Here is a 27,956-nt window from a genome sequence, read left to right on the forward strand (position 1 = left end):
ACTTGTCTGGAACTTGAAGAAGTGGGTATTCTTCTTCCCACCCCAGGCACTGACGGAGCGGCCCCCCGGAGATTCCAGGACCTGAGCTCCGGGAGCTGGACTCGCAGCGGCCGCGGCAGAGCGAGCGGCGCCGGGAAGCGAGAAGGAGACGCCCGCCGGAGGCCCAGCTGCCCGGGGCAACTCATATGGCCGCCGCATGGCCGCCGCTGCTGCTGGCGCTACTGGCGCTGTCCTGGCCACCCCCAGGAACCGGTGAGTGACCCCCGCGCAGTCCGGCGGCCCCTCTCTCGCTCCCAGCTCCGCATCCAGGCCGGGTACTCGGCCCCTGGGTCCCCGAAGATGACGGCGCCACCCACCCCCCATCTCTGCCCCGGGGTTTGAAGGAACACGGGGCGAGGGCAGGACCCTCCTCGTAGCCATCCGGAGAGCGGTCGGAGTTGGGTTTAGAACTTCCTCGAAATTGGCAGCAACACAGGGTGGGCACAAGACCCTCCTCTGGGCCCCTCGGAAAGCGGATGGAGTTGGGTGCGGACATTTCCCAAAAAGGCAAGAGAATCTCGGAAAATCAGCAGATGGTGACTCATGCGGGATTACCTTACCCAGGTTCCTGCTCAGCACACCCAGGCCATAACCCAGCAGCCTGCTGGCGGGCTGGGTCTGGACGGAGAGGATGGTTGAAGTTGGGGAGGCGGACAGTGGGTGACACTTGACACCGTTACCCCTCTGACCCCCAATGTCTGACTCCAGGGGACTGGCCATTCATTCATTCTTTCATTCTTTTTTTTGAGACAGTCTCACTCCATCATCCAGGCTGGAGTGCAGTGTCCTGATCTTGGCTCACTGCAGCCTCCTCCTCCCGGGTTCAAGCGATTCTCCTGCTTCAGTCTCCCGAGTAACTCGGATTACAGACATGTGCCACCATGCCTGGCTAATATTTTTGTATTTTTAGCAGACAGGATTTCACCATGTTGGCCAGGCTGGTCTCAAACTCCTGATGAATATATATATTATATATTATTGTTATATATTATAATAATATATATTATATATTATGTATTATGTATATATATTATAATAATATATATTATATATTATGTATTATATAACAATAATATATAATAATATACAATATATTTCTTAAATATATATTAAATATATTATATATTTATAACATTTATATAATAAATAATATATATTTTGTTATACATTTAATGAGGAAATATTTATTTTATTATTTATTTATATATTTTATGTGTGTGTATATATACGTATATATATAGTGTGGGTGTGTGTATGTGTGTGTATGAGAGAGAGAGACAAGGTCTTGCTCTGTTGCCCAGGCTGGAGTGCAGTGGCACAATCTGGGCTCACTGCAACCTGGACTTCCCAGGCTCAAGCTATCCTCACTGTGGCTTCTGGAGTAGCTGGGATTATAGGTGCTCACCACCACACCTGGCTAATTTTTTTGTATTTTTGGTAGAGATAGGGTTTCGCTATGCTGCCCAGGCTGATTGCAGCCAAACACAGTGGCTCATGCCTGTAATCCCAACACTTTGGGAGGCTGACGTGGGAGGATCACTTGAGCTTAGGAATTCAAAACCAGCCTGGGCAACATAGCAAGACCCCATCTCTATAAAAATAATTAACTAAATAAAAATTTGAAAATAGAAAAGAATACATAGGACTATGTTTATTAGTGTCAATAAGCGCTGACACATGTCAAGGACCTACTATGTGCTAGGGCCCTTAGCAGAAAGATTTTTATATAGGACCTGGGGGGTTAGAGGTCAGTCTCTGACCACCCAAGTTCAAATCCCACCTCTGCCACTAAACCTCTGTATGACTTGGAGGATGCTATACTCTGTGTCGGTTTCCCTGTCTGTAAAGTGATGTTAACAGTAGTGCTGGCCTCAGGGGGCTATTTGAGGATTAAATGCCAAGATATATGTGAAGCACCCAGAATAGCCCCTGATCTGTGTCAGCGCCCTGTGAGTGTGCACTGTTCTAAGTCTCATTGTACAAACTAGGAAAAAGAATCAGACAGGTTAAGTAACCGGCCTGAAGCCTCACTATAATTGCCTTCCTCTTGTGCCACGATCCCCCACATTCTTCCAGCCAGGACCTACCCGGAGTAATAATACAGCTTTTCATGGATTTGAACATCGAGGATTTCTCCCTATTTTCTACATTGAGGGTATTCTAACCCCTAATGGCAATTGTGCTGTAAATAACGACAGTCATGGTATGTGAAAGCTACGACACCGGTGTGATGAAAAAGTTCAGGGCCAGGTGCGGTGGCTCACACCTGTAATCCCAGCACTTTGGGAGGCCGAAGCAGGAGGAACACTTGAGGTCAGGAGTTCAAGACCAGCCTGGCCAACATGGTGAAACCTCATCTCTGCTAAAAATATATAAAAAATTAGCCGGGTGTGGTGGTGGGAGCCTGTCATCCCAGCTACACGGAAAGCTGAGGCAGGAGAACTGCTTGAACTCCGGAGGCAGAGCTTGCAATGAGCAGAGATCGTGCCACTGCACTCCACCTAGGCGACACAGCGAGACTCCATCTCAAAAAAAAGAAAAGAAAAAGTCTGGAGCTATATAGTGGTGACAGTTGCACAACATTGTGAAATGTGTGTAGTGCCACTGAACTGTATGCTTTAAATGGCTTAAATGGTAAATTTAGTTTTTAACCACATATTTACCATAATTTTTAAAATCAGTGATGTTGAGATTGAGGGAAATACGGTAATAACAGAAGAAATATGGTAATAAATAGCCAAAGTGAAGGAGCAAGGCCAAGTTGCAGACCATCCCAGATGCCCTTACCCTCCTCGCCTGCCATGACCCCAACTAGTGCCCCAGTCCCCCCTCCCCCCACACCCCACCGTCCACCAGGGCTCCAGGGCCCCAGCGTGCAATTGCACGCCCAGGTGCCCGGGCTCCCGGAGCCCCTCCCTATCTAGCCCAGGAATGCCCCGGGTCTGACACCTTCTCTTCGGTTCTCCGCAGGGGACATCGTCGTGCAGGCGCCCACCCAGGTGCCCGGCTTCTTGGGCGACTCCGTGACGCTGCCCTGCTACCTACAGGTGCCCGGCATGGAGGAGACTCATGTGTCACAGCTGACTTGGTCGCGGCATGGTGAATCCGGCAGCATGGCCATCTTCCACCCAACGCAGGGCCCCAAGTATTCGGAGCCCAAACGGCTGGAATTCGTGGCCACCAGACTGGGCACGGAGCTGCGGGATGCCTCGCTGAGGATGTTCGGGTTGCGCGTCGAGGATGAAGGCAGCTACACCTGTGTGTTCTTCATCTTCCCGCAGGGCAAAAGGAGCGTGGATATCTGGCTCAGAGTGCTTGGTGAGCAGGGGTTTTGGGGAGGCTGAATGAAAGGCGGAGACTTGGTGGGAGGATCAGGGAAGTCGGCAGAGTGGGGAGGCCAGAGTGGGGAGGCCGGGGAGGCCAGGGAGGGAGGGAGATTCCCTCCACAGCAGATTCCCTGGGGACAAAAGGAGATGGGGGTGGGGTCAGGGGAGCGCATGGGGGGAGGGGCTGCAGGGCAGGAAGGCAGCAGAGATCTCCTGGCGTAAGGACCCCCAATCTTGGGGTCAGAACACCCTGAGGCAGAGGGAGGGGTATATTGGAAAAGGAGTTTGGAGGGAACCCGGAAGGGAGGAGGCCTGGGTGGCCTCTTCTTGGCCCCGCCTTTCCTCATCTGTAAAAGGGTTGGTGACAATAGTATCACCCTTGGAAAGCTGTCCTCAGTGTCCCGGTGCAGCCTTAGAGCTTCACCGCTGGCCCATGTGAGCCCCTTAGAGCTGTCAGTTACTGTTACTTTATTTGGTGAAAAAGGAGAAAGTTGAAACAGACAGACAGGAAAGCAAGGATCCTGATACCCAAAAGAGGAGGGGATCTGCTTTCATTTTCATGAGCTCCATGAGGCCCTCCTCTTGGAACTTGAGCAAGAAATCTCTGTGCCTCAGTTTCCTCATCTGTGGGATGGGGATCACCATGAGGATTCAAGAAAACTGACCCTGTTTTTTTTTGAGCCAGAGTTTAGCTCTGTCGCCCAGGCTGGAGTGCAGTAGTGTGGTCACAGCAGGTCCTCACTGCAGCCTGGAACTCCTGCGCGCAAGGGATGTTCCTGCGCTCCCTGTAGCTGGAATTACAGGAATGTGCCACCACGCCCAACTTGTTTTTGTTTTGTTTTATTTTGTTTTGTTTTGTTTTGTTTAAGCTTATGTGCCAAGAACTATTCCAGGCCTGTGCATGAGAAACTCATGAAATGTCAAGGGCTTGGAATTGTGCCTGGCACACAACACCCGACCACAGGCAGCTGTTGTCACTCCAGCAAGCCTGGGATTCCAGGTATCATGGTTTAGGATGAGGGTAAAACAGAAACAGCGAGTCAAGTTAAGGAGAAATCTTCGGTAAAGAATACAGGTAATGATGGGGAAGCAAGTTCCAGGTTTGGGAATCACCAGGATGATGATTAAGAGATGGTCAAGGTGGTTTTGGAGTCAGACAGACCTTATGTGAAAGCCTAGCTCTGCTGCTTACAGCTGTGTCACCGTGGGCAAGTCACTTCCCTTCTCAACTTCAGGGCTTAGGCTTCCTCTCCTCCACTGAGCCCCAGACTAGGATAATCCCCTTTGGGTTTCCCCTTCCCAGCCCTGCCCTCTCCGAGTCATCACTGCCTAGGAAAGAGTCTGTCTGCCCCCTTGGACTGTACCCATGAGGGCAGAACCAGGGCTATTTTGGTCACTGCTGGGCCCCAGCACTTTCCAGCAAACAGTATTTATGGAGCACTTATTATGTGCCATTCTGACAGCTTCACCTGCATATTCTTATTGCCTATGGTGCCATCACTACCCCTGTCGACAGACAAGGAAACTGAGGCACAGACTTGCCCAAGACCACCCAGCTGCTCAGGGACACAGCAGGGGTTTAAACCATGCCATCCTTTTTTTTTTTCTTTTTCTTTTTTTGAGACAGAATCTCACTCTGTTGCCCAGGCTGGAGAGCAGTGACACAATCTCGGCTCACTGCAACCTCCACCTCTCAAGTTCAAGCAATTCTCCGGCCTCAGCCTCCCAAGTAACTGGGATTACTGGTGTGTGCCACCACACCCTGGCTCATTTTTAGTAGAGACAGTTTCCCCGTGTTGGCCAGGCTGGTCTCGAACTCCTGACCTCAAGTGATCCACCAACCTCAGCCTCCCAAAGTTCTGGGATTATAGGCATGAGCCACCCCGCCCAGCCACCATGCCATCCTGTACCCTTAATGAATGCCTCCTTCTACCACAGAGGGGTTCATTGAATGACCTGTTGCTTTTGTTCCTCTTCCCAGCCAAGCCACAGAACACAGCTGAGGTTCAGAAGGTCCAGCTCACTGGAAAGCCAGTGCCTGTGGCCCGCTGCGTCTCCACAGGGGGTCGCCCGCCGGCCCATATCACCTGGCACTCAGACCTGGGCGGGATGCCCAATACCAGCCAGGCGCCAGGGTTCCTGTCTGGCACAGTCACTGTCACCAGCCTCTGGATTTTGGTGCCCTCAAGCCAGGTGGACGGCAAGAGTGTGACCTGCAAGGTGGAGCACGAGGGCTTTGAGAAGCCTCAGCTGCTGACTGTGAACCTCACCGTCTACTGTGAGTGTGCCCGAGTCAGTGACGGCAAGATCCACTGCCAGGCTGCCCCCACCACTGTCTACACTGACTCCCCAAGGCACTGTAGGCATTGCTTCCTTCATCTGCACTGGCTCCCCTGACTCTTGTCTACACGACCCACCCCCATTGTCTGCACCAGCTCCCCTGGGCCGTAAACAACACTGTCCCTATTGCCTACACCAATTTACTCGGGCCATAGTCAATGCTGGTACCCAGATTGTCTGCCCTGGCTCCTCTAGCCACTGTCTGCACGGATACCCCACACTCTGTTGACTCCCTTGAGCACAGTCTACACTGCCCCCAAACTGCCTACACCTGCTTCCCCAGGCAACTATCCACAATGACCTTCCCCACATTGCTACACTGGTTCTCCTGGCCACAATCAGCACTGCCGCCCTTCTTGTCTACACCCACTCCCTTGTCCATTTCTTTCTTTTTTTCTTTCTTTTTTTTTTTTGAAATAAGTTCTCACTCTGTCACCCAGGCTGAAGTACAGTGGCACAGTCTCGGCTCACTGTAACCTCTGCCTCCCAAGTTCAGGTGGTTCTCCTACCTCAGCCTCCCAAATAGCTGGGATTACAGGTGCATGCCACCACACCTGGCTAATTTTTGTATTTTTAGTAGACAGGGTTTCACCATGTTGGCCAGGCTGTTCTCAAACTCCTGACCTCAGGTGATCTGCCTGCCTCGGCCTCCCAAAGTGTGCTGGAATTATAGGCATGAGCCATCGTGCGTGGCCTTTTTTTTTTTTTTTTCCCTTTGGACAGGTTCTCGCTCTGTCAACCAGGCTGGAGTGTAGGGGCATGATCATGGCTCCTATAGCCTCAACCTTCCAGGCTCAAGCGATCCTCCTCCCTCAGCCTCCCAAGTAACTGGGACTACAGGTACAGCCACCATGCCCAGCTAATTTTACAATTTTTTGTAGAGAGAGTTTTGCTATGTTGCCCAGGCTGGTGTCAAACTCCTAGGCTCAAGTGATCCTCCCACCCCAGTCTCCCGAAGTGCTGAGATTACAGGCGTGAGCCACTGCATCTAGCCTCTTGTCCATTTTCTACACTGCCTTACCATTGTCTACATTGGCTCTTCTGGGCCGCAGACAGCACTATCCCCATTGTCTACACCAGCTATTTCGGCCATCAGCTGTGGGGTGTTTTCACTGTCTCACATGGTGTCTACACTGGCTCCTGTGACCACTGTCTACATAAACACCCCACTTTTTCTACACTGGTTCTCCTAGGCACTCTCTAAAGTGCCCTTCGACACTGTCTACACTGACTCCCTGGAGAACTGTCTGCATTCACCTCCCACATTGTATCAACCAGTTCCCCTGAGCCACGATCGACCATCTCTGCCAGGTGCTGGCTGCATTGATCTTCCCACGTTGTTTGTGCTGGCTCCCCTCAGCAGTGTCTGCAGAGTCCCCCAGTGTAGTCTCCATGCTCCTCTGCCCAATGTTGTCTACACTGGCTCACTTACAGGCTATGGAGTCTCACCCCACATCACCACACTGGCCTCCTTGTGTTCTGTCTGCACGGCCCCTGACAGCATCTGTCCTGGTTCTCCTGCACGGCGTTACTTCCAGCAGCTCCCTCACGGCGTCATCGACATTGACACCCACACGTTTATCTCCACCGACAGCCCCAGGGACTCTCTAACCAGTGCTGTCTAACAGAAATAGCACGCAAGCTGCATATAGGATTTTAAATTCTCCAGCAGCCACCCCATTAAAAAAATTAAAAGAAAGAGGCCAGGCACGGTGGCTCACGCCAGCACTTTGGGAGGCTGAGGCAGGTGGCTCACCTGAGGTCAGGCATTCAAGACCAGCCTGACCAATGTGGTAAAACTCCGTCTTTACTAAAAAATGCAGAAATTAGCCAGGCATGGTGACAGGTGTCTGTGATCCCAGCTACTGGCCAGGCTGAGGCAGGAGAATCACTTGAACCTGGGAGGCAGAGGTTGCAGTGAGCGAGATCGTGCCATTGCACTCCAGCCTGGGCAACAGAGCAAGACTCCATCTCAAAAACAAAAAAAGAAAAAAAAAGAGATGAAATTTATTTGTTTCTTTATTTATCTATTTATTTATTTGAGGCGGGGTCTTACTGTGTCACCCAGACTGGAGTGCGGTGGCACAGCTCACTGCAGCCTCAACCTCCTGGGCTTAAGTGATCCTCCCACTTCAGCCTCAGTCTCCTGAGTAGCTGGGACTACAGGCGTGTGACACCATGCCCAGCTAATTTTGTGTGTGTGTGTGTGTTTGATGGAGTCTTGCTCTGTCACCCAGGCTAGAGTGCAGTGGCGCGATATCAGCTCACTGCAGCCTCCGCCTCTCAGATTCAAGTGATTCTCCTGCCTCAGCCTCCCGAGTAGCTGGGATTACAGGCCCTGGCTACAGTGCCTGGCTAATTTTTGTATTTGTAGTAGAGACGGGGTTTCACCATGTTGGCCAGGCTGGTCTCAAACTCCTGACCTCATGATCCCCATACCTTGGCCTCCCAAAGTGCTGGGATTACAGATGTGAGCCACCACACCTGGCCTTTTAAAATTTTTTTGTAGGGACAGGATATCCCTATGTTGCCCAGGCTGGTCTCGAACTCCTGGGCTCAAGTGATCCTCCTGCTTCAACCCTCCAAGGTACTGGAATTACAGGCATGAGCCACTGTGCCTGGCCAAAGTTAATTTTCATAATTGCCTTTACGTACCCCAATATACCCAAAATATTATTTCAACTTGTAATTTTTTTAAATTATTCTTGAGATCTTTCCCATTTGTTTTGCCCTAGTAAAGCCTTTGAAATTTGGTGTGTATTTTGGCCTGGCTATATTTCGGGTGCTCAGTAGTCACATGTGGCCAGTAAGTGCCACATTGGACAGCTAGACTAAGGTCCCACATCGTCTACACTGGCTCATCCAAATACTGTCTACACACACACACACAGGGCCTGTCTTAATTTCACCAGCTCCCGGGGGCACACTCTATATGTGGGGGTGATCTCACCCCCACCACAACATTTCAACACTGGCCTGACAATATAGCATCTACTGTAATATTCCAACACCCTGTCTACACTGAGCCCATCAGTAATATCTACACAAGCTCTTCTAGGCATCATTCATACTGTTCCTCCCATCATTGTCTATACTGCCTACTCCCCCGCCAGGCAAGTGGTACACAGATTCCCTCAGGTACTGTCTATCCTGGAGTCCCTCAACACTGTCACTGGGTCTGAGCGAGGAGGAGATCTACACTGACTCCTACCCCTCACCCCCCAAAAAACCCTGTCCCATTGGGGCCTGTCCCCTGAGGACATCGAAAGGCCCTCACTGTCAATCACATCGGGGATGGCTGAGCAGCAGCCTAGAGCAGGGTTATCCAGGACTCTTTCCCGCAGGACTTGTCGGAGCCTTGAATACACTGCCGTGTGTTATGAGTGGTCATTGCCTATGAGTGACAAAAGGAGGAGGCCTTTTCCCGCAGGACACCCAAGACATGCCTGGTCCGGGCCACCCAGGAAAGCTAGTGGAGAAAAGCAGGTCCTCAGAAGCCCTCTCCATGTGCCCACTGACCACAGACTCCCAGGCTTCTGCTCTCTGCGGCACCCCATCTCCCTAGACGACTCCTAGGCCTCTGCAGCTCCCGCTGTTTTCCAAATATCCCCAGGCCTTTTCCTGCAGTGATGTGAATCCCACGTAGCCCTCGGCTCCCCAAAGTCTCCCTGTCTCTGAACCTCTGTGTCCATTTCCTGCAGACCCCCCAGAGGTATCCTTCTCTGGCTATGATAACAACTGGTACCTCAGCCAGAATGAGGCCACCCTGACCTGCGACGCTCGCAGCAACCCAGAGCCCACAGGCTACAACTGGAGCACGTGAGTCCTGGGTCTCAGGGAGGAGGGCCTGGGGGTGTGGATTTGTGGGTCTGAGGGAGGAGACGCTGGGGGCCTGGACTCGGGACTGAGGGAGGAGGGGCTGGACCTGGACCCCTGGGTCTGAGGGAGGAGAGGCTAGGGGCCTGGAATCCTGGTCTAAGAGAGCAGGGGGATTCAGAAAAGAAAAAAAGAGGAGGGAAGAGATGCCCAGTGGGGGGCATCTCTGTTTTGCAGTTGAGGCGTTTAGCAGGTGGTTTAATCCTGGCTGGTGGATGCACCTGCTCTTGGGGTGTGCCTGCTCTGTGCCCGGTACTTCCCCCGAATCCCACGTGACCCCATGCTGTGCAGAGTCAGCAGCTGTTGTCATGCCCAGGTTAAAGACCAGCCACGAGAGGGCAGAAGCGGCCCTTGAATCAGCCCTGGCTCCAAAGCTGGTCCTCCGCCTCTTGGCCAAGCTTGTCTAACCTGCAGGCCGCATAATTTGTAAACTTTCTTAAATCATTATGAGATTTTTTGTTTGCAATTTTTTTTTAGCTCATCAGCTATCATTAGTGTTAGTGTATTTTATGTATGGCCCAAGAGAGTTCTTCTTCTTCCAGTGTGGCCCAGGGAAGCCAAAAGATTGGACACCCCCACGCTAGACTGTAACCACCTCACCATCACCTTGTGTAACCTACTTGGTTATCTCTGGATGGAGCAAGTACTATCCCCATTGTCTAGATGAGAAAGTTGAGGCTCACAGCAATAAGATTTCCCCAGATTCATACTGAAGCTGGGGTCAAGAGCAGGGTAAGAGAAAGGCAAAGGGATAATACAAAATTTTATAATGCATAATTTTACATAATTTACATAATTTTACTGAACCACCTTTTGTTTTTTTAAGAAGGGACTCTGTCGCCGAGGCTGGAGTGCAGTGGTGTGATCATAGCTCACTGCAGCCTGGACCTCCCTGGGCTCAGATGATCCTTCTGCCTCAGCCTCCTGAGTAGCTGGGACTACAGGCACACACTACCACACTCAGCTAATTTTGTTGTATTTTTTTGCAGAGACAGGGTTTCGCCACATTGCCCAGGCTGGTCTCCAACTCCTGGGCTCAAGCAATCAACCCACCTCAGCCTCCCAAAGTGCTGGGATTGCAGGTGTGAGCCACCTCGCCCAGCCTTACATCTTTTTCCTTATTACAAAACTAACTTGTATCCACTGTAGAAATATCAAACAATTTAGTTATGAGCAAAAAGAAGAAAGAAGCACCTATAGTCAAGTGTACCCAGCCACCTCCAGAAATAACCAGTGACCCCTTATTATACATCCTTCTGTCTTCTTTCTCTCTGTTTCTAAACAAAGACTGGAATTATGCTATACATATAATTTTGAAACTTTTCCTGTATCTTGTGAATACCTTTCCATGTCAAAGCACAGAGATCCACACTCCATTTTCCCCCACGTTGTATTAGGAAGACTGTCAAACATACCGAAAAGTCAGGAATTTTCCAGTGAGCACCTAAGATTCCACCACGTGGATTCCCCCACTAACATTTTACTGTGCTTGCTTTATCATGTTTCTGTGATTCCTTCAGTCCCTCTATTCATCCATCAATCATATTATGCACTTCAGAGCACCCCCAGCTCCCCTGCTTTTTTTTTTTTTTTTTTTTTTTTTTTTTTTTTTTTTGACACAGGGCCTCACTCTGTTGCTCAGGCTGGAATGCAGTGGCACAATCACAGCTCACTGCAGCCTTGAACTCCTGGGCTCAAGTGATCCTCTAGCTTCAGCCTCCCAGATAGCTGGGACTACAGGCACACACCACCATGCCTGGCTAACCTGGCCCCTTTTTCAATGTTCCTGGGATTCCATCACTTTTTAAAAAAAAAAACAAAAACACAATTTTAAGAATAGAGACAGGATCTCACTATGTTGCCCAGGCTGGTCTTGAACTCCTGTACTCAAGCAGTCCTCTCGCCTGGGCCTCCCAAAGCGCAGGGAAGGGATTCCAACATATGTGGATGACATCAGTTATTTAACCAGTCCCCAGTAGAGGACACAGATGTCATTTTCCATTTTCTTTTCTTTTTTTTTTTTTTTTTGAGACGGAGTCTCACTCTGTAGCCCAGGCTGGAGTGCAGTGGCCGGATCTCACCTCACTGCAAGCTCCGCCTCCCGGGTTCACGCCATTCTCTGGCCTCAGCCTCCCAAGTAGCTGGGACTACAGGCGCCCGCCACCTCGCCCGGCTAGTTTTTTGTATTTCTTAGTAGAGACGGGGTTTCACCGTGTTAGCCAGGATGGTCTCGATCTCCTGACCTCGTGATCCACCCGTCTCGGCCTCCCAAAGTGCTGGGATTACAGGCTTGAGCCACCGCGCCCGGCCCATTTTCCATTTTCTACTCTGCAAACGCCATGGTGGTAACCATCCCCAGTGGTCACTTGTCAGCAGTTGTCAGTGGAAGGAATTGCTGGTCAAAGGTTTCGATTGGTGTGATGGTGCCTTTACTGTCCTGCCTCAGAGTGCCACAATTCAGGCTCTTGAGCCGGATGGCTGCGTTTGCATCCCAGCTCTGCAGAGTGCGCAAAGCCCGATGCTTCCATCTCCTCCACCTCTGTTCATTAAACCAGTGTTCCTTGACTACTTACTGTAGTAAGTAAGCCAGGTGCAACTAACCGACGTACGCGGGTCAATAAAACAGACCAAATTTCTTCCCCCTATGGAGCTTCCATTCTAATGGTGAAAGAAACAAGAAGCAAGATAAAGTCATGAGGTGTGTAGTGTGTGCGCAATGGTGATAAATACCGTGGAAAAGATAAAGCAGAGAAGGGAATGGGACTGGGTGCCATGGCTCATGCCTGTAATCCCAGCAGTTTGGGAGGCAGAGATGGGAGGATCACTTGAGGCTAGGAGTTCGAGGCTAGGAGTTTGAGACCAGCCTGGCCAACATGGCAAAACCCTGTCTCTACCAAAAAACATACAAAAATTGGCCGGGTGTGGTGGCACGCACCTGTAGTCCCAGCTACTCAGGAGGCTGAGGTGGGGAGATTCTGTGCACCCAGAAGATGGAGGTTGCAGTGAGCCAAGATGGCGCCACTGCACTCCAACCTGGGTGACAGAGTGAGACCCTGTCTCAAAAAAAAAGAAAATAAGAAAAGAGAGAAGGGGATGGGAAGGGTGATCATCGCAGTTGAAATAGGGTGGCCAAGTGAGGTGTTACTAAGGTGACATCCCAGCAGAGGCCTGAAGGAGATGAGGGTGAGCTCTGCGGGTACCTGGGGGGAAAGCATTCGGGCAGAGGGAACGGCATGGGCAAACCCGTTTCTATCCATCCTGCATAAGCAAACACACTGGACACCTAACTGGAGAGTTTGAGGACCAACGAGGAGGCCACTGTGGATGCAGAGGCGGGAGCAAAGCGGAAAGTAATGGAAAACATGGGCAGAGGTAGCAGGGACCAGATCATGTGGGGCCTGTGACAGGAGAAGACTTCGGTTTAACTCTGAGCCAGGCTAAGCCGCCAGAGGGTACTGAGCTGAGGGATGGGAACTGACTTAGGGTTCACAGGCGACCTCTGGTGGCCATGTGGGGAAAAGATGAGGGGGCCAGGGCAGAAACAGCCCAGTGTGGAGGCGGCTGCTGGGGGCCCGGATGCACCGCGCCAGAGCAGGGAGGTGGCCCTGGAAGCCCTGAGGAGCGGTGGGATTCTGGGTAGATCTTAAGGTGGGGCCAACAGGATTGGCTAATGGGTTGGGTGTGGGCGTGAGAGGAAGGGAAGAGTTGGGGGGCCTCCAGAGTTGCTCTCCGCTTATGCCATAGAGGGTGTGAGGGTTCCTGGCACGCAGTGAGTGCTCAATCACTGTCACTCCGGACCTGCAGCCGAGGCCACCTCCTCACCTTTCTGTCACTCCCAGGACCATGGGTCCCCTGCCACCCTTCGCTGTGGCCCAGGGCGCCCAGCTCCTGATCCGTCCTGTGGACAAACCAATCAACACAACTTTCATCTGCAACGTCACCAATGCCCTAGGAGCTCGCCAGGCAGAACTGACCATCCAGGTCAAAGGTGAGGAACTCCCTGAGTCGGGAGAACAGGGACCAAAGGAAGAGGTCGAGGCAGGGTTCCCTCTCCAGTGCTCTCTGGCTCCCATCCTTCTCCTAAGCCTTCTCACAAAAGGACCAGTGGGGCCAGTTGTACTCCCCTGTTAACTCCATACCTATACCACTGGTACCGTTGTTCAGCTGCCTGAATACACTCCCTCCACACACACAGGTTGGGATAGATGTGGAATCCCTCTCTCTCAGGGACTCAGGCCTTTCCAAATGTATTAGGCAGACCTCTATCAATTGCAATTGACAGAAACACAAAGTAGTCTAAACAAAAAAACAACACAGGACTTTATTGAAAATTCACCTTCAGTTTATGGTTAGACCCAGGGGCTCCAACCATGTAACCTAGGAACTTTTATTTTATACTTCCCTTGTCTCTGCTTTTTGTTATACTGGCTTTATTCCCAGGCAGCCTTTGAAGCAAGATGGCCCTCAGCAGCAACAGGCTCACATCCTACCAGAATAGCAACAGCAGGAGGAAAAAACACACCACTTTCAATAACTGTAGCCAAAGTCCCAGGGCTGGCTCTCATTAGCTCAGCTTAGGCCACAGCCCACCTATGAACCAATCATAGCAGCCAGGGAGAATAGAATGTTCTGATTGGCCAGGCCTGTGTCAAAGTCCCATTCTAGGAACCAGAGGTTGGGATCCAGTCCACCTGAATTAAATAGACTGAGGCAGGTGGAGTGGCGGCTCTCCAAGGAAATTTGAGATGCCATTTCAAGAATGAGGGATAAACCCCAAGAGTTTTCTTACCTAAATGCCTGTTTCCTTCTCTTTCAGAGCGACCTCCCAGTGAGCACTCAGGCATGTCCAGTAACATCATCATCTTCCTGATTCTGGGAATCGTGATTCTTCTGACCCTCGTGGGGATCGGGCTTTATTTCTGTCAGTCCAGATATTCCTGTGAGTTCCTTTGGCATCATCATCTGTCTCCCTCGAGTGATCATCACCAGAGCTGCCATAATTGAGCACCTACTATGTGCTGGGCTCTGTGCTGAGTCCTTCCCATGTGCTTCTCACTGAATCATCACCCCACTGCCATGAGGTTTGACCGATGAGGGTGCAGAGCCATTCACTGGTTCGTTGATTACATTTACAAATCTTATTTACAGAGTGGGAGAAGAGCATATAGGGCCTTAAGGCCATGGTAGGGACTTTGAAATTTAATTCAGGTGATGTGGGAGTCCCTGCCAGATGGATAGAGGGTGAAATAATGCCTAACCCCTCAGCCTTACTCCATGTGCCTTGTTCAGGAGTGACTCCTAGGAGAAGTTGGCAGGAACTGGCACCTCTGATCCTCAGCTCTAAAAGGGTCTGATGCTGTCACACCTCAAGAGATTTGCACAGGCCGTTCCCCTGCCTGGAGCACCCTCCCATGGCTCCTTCTGGAGAAGTGTGCCAGCTAATTCTGTTATCAAAGGAGCGATACTTTGCTGAGCACCGTCTACGTGCCACTTTGTGTGTGTAACCCCCTCGATTTCAATTTCTACTTTTTTTATTTTTTTATTATTTATTTTATTTTTGAGACAGGCTCTCACTCTGTCGCCCAGGCTGGAGTGCAGTGGTGCGATCTCGGCTTGCTAAAGCCTCCACCTCCCAGGTGCAAGCGATTCTCGTGCCTCAGCCTCCCGAGTAGCTGGGATTACAGGCCTGCACCACTGTGCAGAGCTAATTTTTGTATTTTTAGGAGAGACGGGGTTTTGCCATGTTGGCCAGGGTGGTCTCGACCTCCTGGCCTCATGTGATCTACCTGCCTCAGCCTCCCAAAGAGCTGGGATTACAGGCGTGAGCCACCACACCTGGCCTATACAATCTCCTTGAATGCTCACAAGCACCCAGCAAAGTGGTTCTCCCATGAGCCCCGTTTTACAGAGGAAGAAATATTTGCTTGACAGATGAAGTTACCTGCTAATGGTCAAATAGCTGGAAAGTGGTTGATGGAGAGAAGAAGCCAGATCTTTGACTACCAAGCTTTTCCCTCAACCACTAAACAAAGCTGCTGCCTCACATCCCGGACAGATGCTGCCTGTTCCAGGAAGCCCTCCCTGACCCCCAAGCGTGGGCCAAGCATCTACTAGGCTCTCCCACCCCAGCCTTGCCCATTCTGGGTCATCACTGTGGGGGACTTGTTTGTCTTCCCCAGTGGACTGTGAGCCCCAAGAGAGCAGACCTGAGGCTGTCACTGTCATGACTATGTCCCCAGGACCACCTACCACTGGGCTGGGCATAAAAGAGGCACTCGAGGAAGTGTTTGCTGCGTGATTCAATGTGTCAACTCCAGAGCCAGACTGCCTGTGGGCCCTCGAGCTACTGTTTGATTAGTGATGTCACCATAGGCAAATAGCTTAATCTGTATGACTCAGTTTCCTCATCTGTAAAATCGGGTGATGGTACCTAATAATACAGTAAAACACTTAACACAGCAGGTGCCACATTGTAAGCCACATGCTGGGTATGTATTCACTATGATTGTTATTGCTATTATTACTATTATTGTTATTATTAACATAAACTGCACAAGAGCAGGCTTTTTTTTTTTTTTTTTTCTGAGACAAGATCTCACTCTGTTGCCCGGACTGGAGTAGTGCAGTTGTGTGATCTTGGCTTACTGCAGCCTCAACCTCCCAGGCTCAGGTGATTCTCCCACCTCAGCCTCTCGAGTAGCTGGGATTATAGGCATGCGCTCCCACGCCTGGCTAATTTTTAAATTTTTTTAGTAGAGATGGAGTTTCTCTGTGTTGCCCAAGCTGGTCTCAAACTCCTAGACTCCAGCAATCTGCCCACCTCAGCCTCCCAGAGTGCTGGAATTACAGGCGTGAGCCACCACGCCTGGCCAAGAACAGGCATTTTTATCTCTTTTGTTCACAGCTGTGTCCCCAGCACCTAAAATGTACCTGGCACAAAATAGACATTTACCATTTGCTGAATAATAACTACTATTTGCTAAATACACCCCTGTTGAATAGTCCAGGAAACTGAAACACAGAGAGGTTAAGTCACTTGTCCAAGTTCACACAGCTCCTAAGAAATGGAATTTGAACCCATCCATCTGGTTCTAGAGCCAGGCTCGATATTTATGGATATTTAATAACCAAGTGAATAACTGGATGACCAGATCCTTACAGAGCACCCCCGCCATCCCTGTCTCACACACGTGTATACCATTAAGGGAAATGGCGCCCGCATGTAATAGCAGAGGCAGAACTTGACATTTTCAGGGCCCTGACACCCAGGCATGTCTTCTTCCCATGCTTCCCAGCATTATGCCTTCCTGACGACTTCCCCTCCTATTTCCCCAGGTAAGGAGCATGCCAGCGCCTCGGCTAATGGCGTAAGTGCAGTGCTGGAGCTAAGGAGGGTGTGGGGTCTGCACGAACTACAGACCAGACGTCTCCAGATGCCCGCAAGAGCCTGGGTCTTTTCTCCTGGTGCCCCAAGCAGCATTTCCCAACCCTTCCTGCTGGGCAGAATCCGCTGTAGAGTTTGCTAAGACGCAGCCCCAGACAGTCTGGTCTGTGATAGGGCCAGGGAATCTGCATTTTAATATCCACCGTCCCCCGACCCGGCCTCAATTCCACCCTTGGCCACACCTTGAGAAGCACCGCGCTGGCTTCCAGGGAGAGGGGAGGGGATGGGCCTGCCGTTCTTTGCACATTGGGCTTCCGTGGAAAGATATTTGATTTTGTTCAAAAGAGCCCTGAGGCTAAAGTGTGAAAACCCTCTTCTAGTATATCTCCTATTCAGATGTGAGCAGAGAGGCCAGCTTTTGCCAGGATCCACAGACAGAGGGCACAAGGTGACACCGTCGGGACTGAGCAGGGAGAGAGACTGGAGCTGGCAAGGACATGGGCCTCCGGAGTTGGACCCCGCCCCAATGGATGAAGACCCCCTCCAAAGAGACCAGCCTCCCTCCCTGTGCCAGACCTCAAAACGAGGGGGGCAGGTGCAAGTTCAGAGGTCTCCAAGACCACCCTCTGTTCATTTGCTAGAAGGACTCACTAGACTCAGGAAAGCTGTTAGGCTCACAGTTACAGCTTGTTACAGTAAAAAGATAGGGATTAAGATCAGCACAGGGAGGAGGTGCACAGCCCACACTCCAGGAGAGATGAGGCGCCGGCTACCAGCTGCTGTCTCCCAGTGGAGCCATAGAGGCAGCACCTGATTCTCACAGCAACACACGTGATGACGTGCAAGTACTGCCAACCAGAGCAGCTCACTCGAGATCTTCGTGTCCAGAGTTTTGTTTGTCTTGAGACAGGGTCTGGCTCTGTTGGCCCACTGGAGTGCATTGGTGAAATCACAGCTCATTGCAGCCTTGACTTCTCAACTCCAAGTCATCCTCCCACCTCAGCCTCCTGAGTAGCTACGACTACAGGTATGTGCCACCATGTCTGGCTAATCTTTTTATTTTTTGTAGAGATGAGGTCTCCCTGTGTTGCCCAGGCTAGTCTTGAACTCTTGGCTTCAAGTGATACTTCTGCCTTGGCCTCCCAAAGTGCTGAATTAAGCAGCTCACCACCCACATGACTAACCTCATACATCAAGCCAATATCATGTGGCCCAAGACCCCCACCATAAATCACATCATTTATGATGTGGCCCAGAGTGGCCCAAGACTCTCAGATCAGCTACCAGCAGGATATTCCAAGGGCTTGGAGATGAATGCCCAGGAGCTGAGGATAAAGGGCCTCATCTTTGTTTGGGCAAGGTTAAGCCTCTACTGCATAGCAGACCACACAGAAGGGTGTGGACCGCTAGACAATTTTGGTAAAAATTTGGCCTCTGGCCTTGACCTTCCAATTCTCTGTATCCGTCAGATCTCTGTGGTTACAAGAAACAGCCACTGACCCTGGTCACCAGAGGCTGCAACTCAGGCCGCAAGCAGCTGCCTGGGGTGTGTCCAAGGAGCAGAGACAACTACTGGACGTGAACTTGAAGAAGGTAGTCAGCTGCAGCCACTTTCGGCCAGCATCTGCAGCCAGCAAGCTGGGACTGGCAGGAAATAACCCACAAAAGAAGCAAATGCTATTTCCAGCTCCAGGGGGAGGGGATGCAGGGAGAGGCGGCACTGCAGTTGCTCAGGACACGCTCCTTTAGGACCAAGATGGATGCGACCCAAGACCCAGGAGGCCGAGCTGCTCAGATGCAACTGACAAGTTTACTTTAAAAAGGTCTATGATCTTGAGGGCAGACACCAGAATTCTTCTTATAAAGAAAACTGTTTGGGAAAATACCTCGAGGGAGAAAAGATCTTGGGCCAAGATGCTGAATGAGAATGCAAAGCCTGAGCTGCTCTGCAAGAGAAAATAAGCGGGACGGAGGATTTGCTGTGGACAGAGATGGAAGAGTGGGGAACAGAGAAGTGTGAGGAAGAGATACAAACCAGCAGGATGGCAGGGGCAAAGGGTTCAAGGGGTGATGAGGCCAGTGGGACCCCACAGAGTTGGGGAGACCAAGGAAACTTGGTTGCTTTGGTGGCACATAAGCTCCTTGTCTTTCTCCAGCGCCCAAAATCTCATTAAAATTTATTTACCTCCAGTGGCTGTGTGCAATGGGGTCTCTTGTGGAAATGAAGGAGGAGATGGGTTTCGTGTGTAGCATCACCACATGGGATGGAACCAGAGACATGGAAGCAAGATGCTAAATGAAGAAGGCTGTGAGGGCTGGGGTTCTCAGGCACCTTAGGAACAGCCTGTCTTTTTTTTTCTCTCTCTCCAAAAAAATTTTTTAAGAGACAGTGTCTACTGTCACCCAGGCTAGAGTGCAGTGACATGATCATAGCTCATTGTAGCCTCTTAACTCCGAGGATCAAGCAATTCTCCCACCTCAGCCTCCCAAGTAGCTGGGACCACAGGTGCCCCTCACCATGCCAAGCTAATTTTTTAAAATTAGATAGTACAGAAACTTCCCAAAACTGGAAGTTATAAAAAGACATGAGGGATACGTTCTAATTTGTGTTTAGAGTATAATGGTCCAGCTCCATTGTTTTGCACGTGGATATCCAGTTTTACACAACACTATGAATGTAATGAATGCCACTGAATCATATACTCAAAAATAGCTAAAATGGCAGGCGGTGCCAGGCCTTTTCTGCAGTTTCTAGAGTACAATCTATGTCTTTGCCTTTTCCAGCTTTTAGAGGCCACCTGCGTTCCTCAGCTCATAGATCCTTCCTCACATCACTCCGACTTCTGCTTCCCTCACTACATCACCTTCTCTGACTCTGATCCTTCTGCTTCTCGCTTATAAGAACCCGTGTGATTACATTGGGTCTAACCTGGATAATCCAGGATGGTCTCCTCATCTCAAGATTCTTAACTAACTACATATGTAAAGTCCCTTTTGCCATGCAATGTAATATAGTCTCAGATTCAATGGATTCTGAGAGGACCGTCTTTGGAGCAGGAGGAGAAGGCATATTATTCTGCCTACCACACTTAAACTTCATTTAGCTGCCAAGTAAGAAGTGCATTCATCCTGGGACAGCTATGCTGGAGAGGCCACATGGAGGCACCTCACGCCCCCACTGAGCTCCCAGGCAGCAACCAACACCAGAAGCAAGTCACAGAGTGAGCCATTTTGGACATCATCCCAGCCAAGGCTTCAGGTGACTGTAGTATAGCCCTGGCCACCATCTGACCGCAGCTACATAGAGACCCCAAGCAAGTCCTGTCCAGCAGACCACTTCCCAAATCCCCCACCCACAAAATGTGAGTGAACTAGAAGGGATGTTGTTAAATATGGGGGTAATTGGCTAGTCCACAATAGTAACCAGAATTTGGAATTTTTTTCTTTTTTTCAGTTCTAGACCTTTAATCTATACTTGACTTGAATACAACACTGAGCATTTTCTTTAAACCTCAGAAGAGGTTAAAAGAAGTTAAAATTCAGAGAGGAGAAAACTCGAGGATGAAGAAGTTTCCCTAGACACTCAGCCAACGTCACCGGCTTCATTTTCCCCTGTCTTGTTATGAAAGATTTGGTACACACACAGGATCTGTATAATGGAGTATGTGCAGTTTACAAAATGATAATGGTACAGGAGGATTTGTTTTCTAAACCCAAATAGTGGAGAGAACAAAATGCAATGAGGAAGAAGCCTCCATTTCAGAACCCACAGGCCCTGCCCGACTGCCCACCTGACCAGGTAATTCGTGGCTTTGCTTTTTGGCAGCAACGCCACCTGGCGGCCATACCACTCACTGCAGCTCCAGGCACAGGTACACTATCGCGGTCGCCAGGTAGTGTGCAGGGCTGCCTCTGCTGCAGTGGCTCGGCAGACAGTGCGCCTTTGTCTGCTCAGTGTCTCCTCCAGTCCATACCAAAAGCACTGTCTCCTCCAGGGTCAAGCTCCCGGGGAGGTAGCTAGGACCAGGTGGGGATCAGAGTGGGGAAACAGCAGCAGGATGAGGTGTCCAGATTCTGCCCCACTACCCAGGACAGTGACTCAGACTCTTCAGGCTGGAACTACAGGCTGCACGGATTCCTGGTGAGATGGGGGTTCAACCTGACTTGGAGTGGTCAGGACTAGCCAGTGGGTATCTGGGGTAGGTGGGCTCTTGGAGATCTGAATGATAAATGCAATGGCCAATCTGCTGTTAGCCGAGGCAAAAGCACAGTACAACTTACTCGGAGGCAGTGGATCAATGGGAGTTGTGGGTGGCATGAAACGGAGGCTGAATGAGAAGCAAAGAGGCCAATGCACTGTGCAGTCTACTCCATTGAGCATCCATGTCCTCTGCAGGTGTGAGAACTTTCTATATAAATTAGAAGTATTGTCTTCATTATCATCATTATTGTTCATTAGTCTTAATTCTCATCCTCATTAGGCATCAGGCTTCCCAGTTCCGTAACTACTTGAGGGGTTCTTCCTGCCCACTGTATGAAGAAAGACCATGGTAGTAAAGAAACAGTTTAGTAGACATGAGGCTGGCCACACCACATGGGAGGTGGAGTTTGAACTCAAATCATCTCCTAGAAAGATATCTCAAAAGGCCAGTCATCAGTAGTGTTGTTGTTTTCAGGAGTAACTGGGGAAGTTGCATATCTTATAGCCTCTGAAATAATGTCTGCACCTTAACAGGACTCAGCCTTCTCTCCCCCTCAGCTGGATGGCCTCCTGTTACAGGAAAAGAGTCCCCATCCAGCAAGACCCCAAGAGAGGGTTCTTGGATCTCACACAAGAAGGAATTCAGGGCAAGTCCGTGGTGCAAAGCAAAAGCGAGTTTATTAAGGAAGTACAATGGTGAAAGGACAGTTACTGCATAGGCAAGAGTAGGGCGTTCCTGAAAGTAAGAGGAGGAATGCATCTACCCTAGGTATGATGCTGCTATCAAGCAAAGATATAGCTTGTACTCTAGAAACAGGGAGATGTGCTCTGCTACAAGGGTTTGTGATAAAGGATTAATTTTCTTAATTACTGTATTTTGCAAGATACTATTATCTTTAAAGTAAAATTAAATTAGGGATGCCTTTGTTCTCCAGATATTGACATATCGGGACACTCTCAAGTCTAGGTCTGTTTTATTCCCTTAACCATAAACATCTAGAGGCTAGGAATGCCTCACTTTCTGAGAATGAACCCCAGCAAGTCCCAGCCTCATTTTCCTAGCCCTTATTCAAAATGGAGTCGCTGTGGTTCAGACGCCTCTGACACTCCTATTAGCTTTTGGGCAAGACCTACTATTTAAACTGTAGCCTAAATGTCTTCCAAAGCTAACTTGGCCCAATAGCCCAGGAATAATTAAGGGAAGGGCAAGATGGGGGTTGGATTAGTGTTATAATTTTCTCACTGATACATCTTTTGCAAAGGCAGTTTCAGTTCCCAAGATAGGAAAAGTCGCCACCTCCTGGAACAAGAAGGAATGCAGTTACACTGCAGGAGGACAGGAACCGTCCAACTCTTCTTTGGAGTTGAGACTGCTCTGAGTGTCCCTAACATAAAACAGTATTGAAGTGTTGGGGCAGCAAAAAAAATTTTTTGGGGGGTGGCATGGAAAGATAATAGGCGATGTTTCTCAGAGCTGCTTTGAGCGGGATTGGGGCAGCGTGGGAACCTAGAGTGGGAGAGATTAAGTTGAAGGAAGATTTTGTGGTAAGGGGTGATATTGTGGGGTTGTTAGAAGAAACATTTGTCATATAGAATTATTGGTGATGGCCTGGATATGGTTTTGCACGAAGTTGAAGGAAGATTTTGTAGTTAGGGGTGACATTGTGGGGTTGTTAGAAGAAACATTTGTCATATAGAATTATGGTGATGGCCTGGATACGGTTTTGTATGAACTGAAAAACTAAACGGAATAAGAGAAGGAGAAAAACAGGTATTAAAGGACTAAGAATTGGGAGGACCCAGGACATCCAATTAGAGAGTGCCCAAGGCGGTTCAGCGTAATTACTTGTTTGGTTGGTGAGTTTTCAGACTCTATCCAAGTTTTTGGGGTGCAGTTCAAGTTGGGCTGTAGCAAGTTCCTGGGGGAGGTGGGCCTGGAGGAACACCTGGCCACTGCGATTTCGGTGTTTGGAAGTTCTTGTGTGCTGGAGATGCAGCTGGGGTTTCTCTCACAGTGGAGGCAAGGATTTGCAACTCAGAAATATGTTGCTACTTGGCTGCCTCTACTCTATTATTGTACACCTTGAAAGGGAAGTTAATTAAGTCCTGTTGTGGGGTTTGAGGGCCGGAATTTAATTTTTGGAGCTTTATTTAATGTTGGGAGCAGTCTAGGTAATAAAATGAAATGTATATTGAGAATAAGACAGCCTTTTGACCTTTCAGGGTCTAGGGCTGTAAAGTGTCTCAGGGTTCCTGCTAAACAGGCCATGAACTGGGCTGGCTTTTCCATATTTGATGAAAAAGAACCTAGACACTAACTGATTTGGGAGAGGTCGGATAAAGTAAAAGGAGCATTAACCTTGACTCTGCCTTTAGCTCCAGCCATCTTTTTAAGAGGAAATTGCTGGGCAGGTGGCGAAACGAAATTATAAGCCAGACTGGGTGTGAGGAGGGGAGGTGATAAAAGGATTATAGGGTGGAGGAGCAGAGGCTGAGGAAGAATTGGGAACTAGCTCAGCCTGGCTAGGAGGGGAGAGGTCAGATGGGTCTGTAGAAAAGGAAGATTAGAAAGACTCAGTGACGCTTGGGGTTGGGACTGAGAGGACAGGTGGGAGGGAAAGAAGTAGGATTTGGGACAAGTTGCATTGGGAACGGAGACTAAGGAGGGACTGATGTGTAAAAGAATGCCTGGATATCAGGCATCTCAGACCGTTTGCCCATTTTATGACAAGCATTATTTAGATCTTGTAGGATGGAAAAATTGAAAGTGCCATTTTCTGGCTATTTGGAACCACTGTCAAATTTGTATTGGGGTCAAGCAGCATTGCAGAAGAAAATAAGGCATTTAGGTTTTAGGTCAGGTGTGAGTTGAAGAGGTTTTAGGTTTTTAAGAACACAGGCTAAGGGAGAAGAAGGGGTAATGGAGGGAGGAAGCTTGCCCATAGTGAAGGAGGCAAGCCCAGAGAAAAGAGAGAGTAGAGCCATGGAGAGAAAGGGTCAGGGGGTTCTTGCCCCCCAGGAAAGTGGAGAAGGGGTAGAGGCACGGAAAGTAGGGGTTGGGGGGGTTCATGCCTCCTAGGAAAGTGAAGAAGGGGTAGAGACATGGAGAGAAGGGGTTGGGGGGTTCTTGCTTCCCAGAAAAGCAGAGAAGGAGTAGAGACACTGAGAGAAGGGGTCGGGAGGATTCTTGGCCCCTAGAACAGTGGTACTTGCCGCTAAGGATGAAGGACCAAGGCAGGCATCCCTGAGTAGTCAGACACCTCTGAAATGTGGGTGAATAATCATGCAGGCGTCCCCGCGTGATTAAACACCAAGGGAAGACTGTCTTCCCAAGTCCGTGACCGGCGCCAGAGTTTTGGGTCCATGGATAAAACGTGTCTCCTGTCTCTATGAGAAAAGGAAAGGAACTGAAATTAAGAGAAGGGAGAGATTGAAGTGTGGCACAAAGATAGAAAGGAGAAAGAGATTAAGGGATAGTGAGAGAGGTTGGAGAAGAGAGTAAAAAGAGGCCACTTACCTGATTTAAAATTGATGTGATGTTCCTTGGGCTGGTTGGTCTGAGGACCTGAGGCCATAGGTGGATCTTTCTCACAGAGCAAGGAACAGGAGGACAGGAGATTGATCTCCCAGGGGAGGTCCCCTGATCCGAGTCATGGCACCAAAATTTCACTCGCGTCCATGTGAAGAGACCGCCAAACAGGCTTTGTGTGAGCAACAAGGTTGTTTATTTCACCCGGGTGCAGGCAGACTGAGTACGAAAAGAGAGTCAGTGAAGGGAGATAGGGGTGGGGCCGTTTTATAAGATTTGGGTAGGTAAAGGAAAATTACAGTCAAAGGGGGGTTGTTCTCTGGCGGGCAGGAGAGGGGGTCACAAGGTGCTCAGTGGGGGAGTTTTTTGAGACAGGATGAGCCAGGAGAAGGAATTTCACAAGGTAATGTCATCAGTTAAGGCAAGGACTGGCCATTTTCACTTCTTTTGTGGTGGAATGTCATCAGTTAAGACAGGAACAAGCCATTTTCACTTCTTTTGTGATTCTTCAGTTACTTCAGGCCATCTGGATACGTGCAGGTCACAGGGGATGTGATGGCTTAGCTTGGGCTCAGAGGCCTGACAGTCCCCATCTGCCACTGAGACAGCCAGCGTGGGATCTGGGAGTTGCCCATTTCAAGCAAGCCCCTCACATCTCTGAGCATCAGTTTCCCCATCAGTAAAATGGACACAACCACACCTACCTCATATCGATATTCAGAAGACAAAATGGAACAGTCTATTGCTACATAACAGTATTACCACAAATTTGACTGCTTAAAACAACAGACATATCATCTCAAAGTTTCTATAGATCAGGAGACGAGGCATGGCTTAACTGGGGCCTCTGTTCCAGGGTCTCCCCAGGTTGTGCAAACCAAAAATAAACTTCTCAGCGCCCTCACCCCAGCCCACCTGCCACCTCCCCATCTGACTGAATAGATTCTCTTCTCAGCCAAGAGAGCCTGTTGGAACCTGAAAAACTAGTCAGACTGTGACAGGAACGGGGAGATGTTAGGCATGCCCCATTATACTCTCCTCCCTTTGGAATCCACGCAAAAGTGACCAGCATTAACATGAAGATAGAGATCCGGAGACTGACAGAACAGACCCTTGATACCAATAAGATACCACCTCCAACCTGACTCTAGTATAGCATCACACGACAGGTAACAGGCCCTAAAAGGAAATCAAAGTATTCTACCCCAAAATATATTTATTTGATATATTTTAAAATGGCCCTGCAAAGCTCTCTCTTCTAGGGAAAATTCGCATTCTATAGAGAATCTTCTTTTTAGGCTAGAGTGTAGTGGCACAATCTAGGCTCACTGCAACCTCCGCCTCCCAGGTTCAAGCCATTCTCCTGCCTCAGCCTCCGTAGTAGCTGGGACTATAGGCGCATGCTGCCACGCCCAGCTAATTTTTTGTATTTTTAGTAGAGACGGGGTTTCATCGTGTTAGCCAGGATGGTCTCAATCTCCTGACCTCATGATCCACATGCCTCAGCCTCCCAAAGAGCTGGGATTACAGGCGTGAGCCACCACACCCAGCTGAGAATCTTTTAATAGGTCCCTCCAGAGTTTAACACCTTTGATAAGAGACATTCACATCTATTCTCTCTGAAGCCTGCTACCTGGAAGATTCATCTATGTGACAAGAGCCTTGACCTTTACAACCCAGCCCCCCATTTACCTTAACTCAAGCTGATTTCAACTCTCCAGGCAGAACTTAACTCTTTCAACCAATTGCCAATTAGAAAATCTTTAAATCCACCTATGACCTGGCAGCCCACTCTGCAGCTTCAAGATGTCCTGCCTTTCTGAGCTAAAGCAATGTATACCTTACATGTAGCAATTTATGTCTTTGCCTATAATTTCTGTCTCCCTAACATGTATAAAACTAAGTGGTGACCCAACTGCTTGGACACATGTTCTCAGGACTTCCTGAGGCTGTGTCATGGATCACAATCCTCAACTGTGGCAAAATAAAATTCTAAATTGATTGAGACCTGTCTTAGCTATTTCTTGGTTTGCAGCTGCAGCCAAATGTCTACCAGAGTTGCTGTCTCATTTGAGGCTCAACTGGAGAAGAATCTACTTGGAAACCCAGGTGTTGGTAAGTAAGGAGACCACCCCTCATATTGTCTTATGCCCAATTTCTGCCTCCAAAGAAAGAAGAAGTAAAAACTAAAAGGCAGAAATGAAATCCACAGGCAGACAGCCCAGTGCCACACCTTGGGCCTGGTAGTTAAAGATCGATCCCTGACCTAACTGGTTATGTTATTCATAGATTCCAGACATTGTATGGAAAAGCACTGTGAAAATCCCTGTCCTGATCTGTGCCATTCTGATTACCAGTATGTGCAGCCCCCAGTCATGTACCCACTGCTTAATCAATCACGACCCTCTCATGCAGACCCTCTTAGAGTTGTAAGCCCTTAAAAGGGACAGGAATTGCTCACTCAGGGAGCTTGGTTTTTGGAGATGTGAGTCTTGCAGAAGCTCCTGGCCGAATAAAGCCTTCCTTCTTTAACTTGGTGTCTGAGGCATTTTGTCTGCAGCTTGTCCTGCTACACTGGCAACATTCAACTGTTGTAGGACTGAGGACCTCCATTTCTTGCTGGATTTTGCCTGGGGGCTGCCTTCAGTCCCTTGGCACATGAGCCTCCCAACATGGCCACTTGTTTCCTCAAAGCCGGCAAGGGAGAGAGTCTCCTGGAAAGATGAGAGTTACAACTTTGTGTCACAGAATTGCGAGAGGTGTTTGAACCAGAGCAACTAATACAGGAGATAGAAATTATTTAGGTAGATAGTCAGGGCAAAAGAGTTCTCAGCAGAACTTCCCTTCTAACAAAATGGAGCCCAAGAAATCATTTTTCCTAACAGAGCAGCCTGAAAAATTGGGCTGCAAACATAAGGAAGCTAGAAGCTTGCATGGGGGAGTGCCAGCAGCTGCACCAATAGAAAAAGGGCTACCTGAAAGGGGGTCCCACACACTGGGACCTGTCAGGAGGTGGGGGGAAGGCGGGGAGAACATTAGGACAAATACCTAATGTATGCGGGGCTTATAACCTAGATGACAGGTTGATAGGTACAGCAAATCACCATGGCACATGTATACCTATGTAACAAACCTGCATGTTCTGCACAGTCATGCACGTCCATGTGAAGTGACCACCAAACAGGTTTTGTGTGAGCAATAAAGCTTTTTAATCACCTGGGTGCAGGCAGACTGAGTCCGAAAAAGGAGTCAGCAAAGGGA

At 49.4% G+C, this 27,956-nt stretch overlaps 1 protein-coding gene across 9 annotated transcripts; it reads left to right on the forward strand.

Moving 5' to 3' along the window:
* LOC102131217 (poliovirus receptor homolog) lies at positions 1–27,227 on the forward strand. Of its 9 annotated transcripts, XR_012427673.1 has the most exons (11): positions 1–252; positions 3,010–3,357; positions 5,347–5,643; positions 9,407–9,524; positions 13,421–13,569; positions 14,398–14,520; positions 16,917–16,948; positions 17,346–17,992; positions 19,750–20,327; positions 20,420–20,764; positions 25,208–27,227. XR_012427673.1 is itself a non-coding variant. In XM_065534586.1 (8 exons), exons 1-8 carry the CDS (start codon positions 186–188, stop codon positions 17,415–17,417), a joined length of 1,206 nt encoding a protein of 401 aa, XP_065390658.1. In that variant the 5' UTR covers positions 1–185; the 3' UTR covers positions 17,418–19,155. The 9 variants fall into 9 exon arrangements, 2 of the variants coding, with proteins under 2 accessions (XP_065390658.1, XP_065390660.1); XR_012427674.1 differs by lacking the exons at positions 19,750–20,327; positions 20,420–20,764 and having other exon boundaries at positions 26,731–27,227; XR_006694257.2 differs by lacking the exons at positions 19,750–20,327; positions 20,420–20,764; positions 25,208–27,227 and adding an exon at positions 18,435–19,155.
* Positions 27,228–27,956: the final 729 nt, after the last annotated feature.

This window comes from Macaca fascicularis, chromosome 19 (genome assembly GCF_037993035.2).
Source record: "Macaca fascicularis isolate 582-1 chromosome 19, T2T-MFA8v1.1".
Classification (NCBI taxonomy): Eukaryota; Metazoa; Chordata; class Mammalia; order Primates; family Cercopithecidae; genus Macaca; species Macaca fascicularis.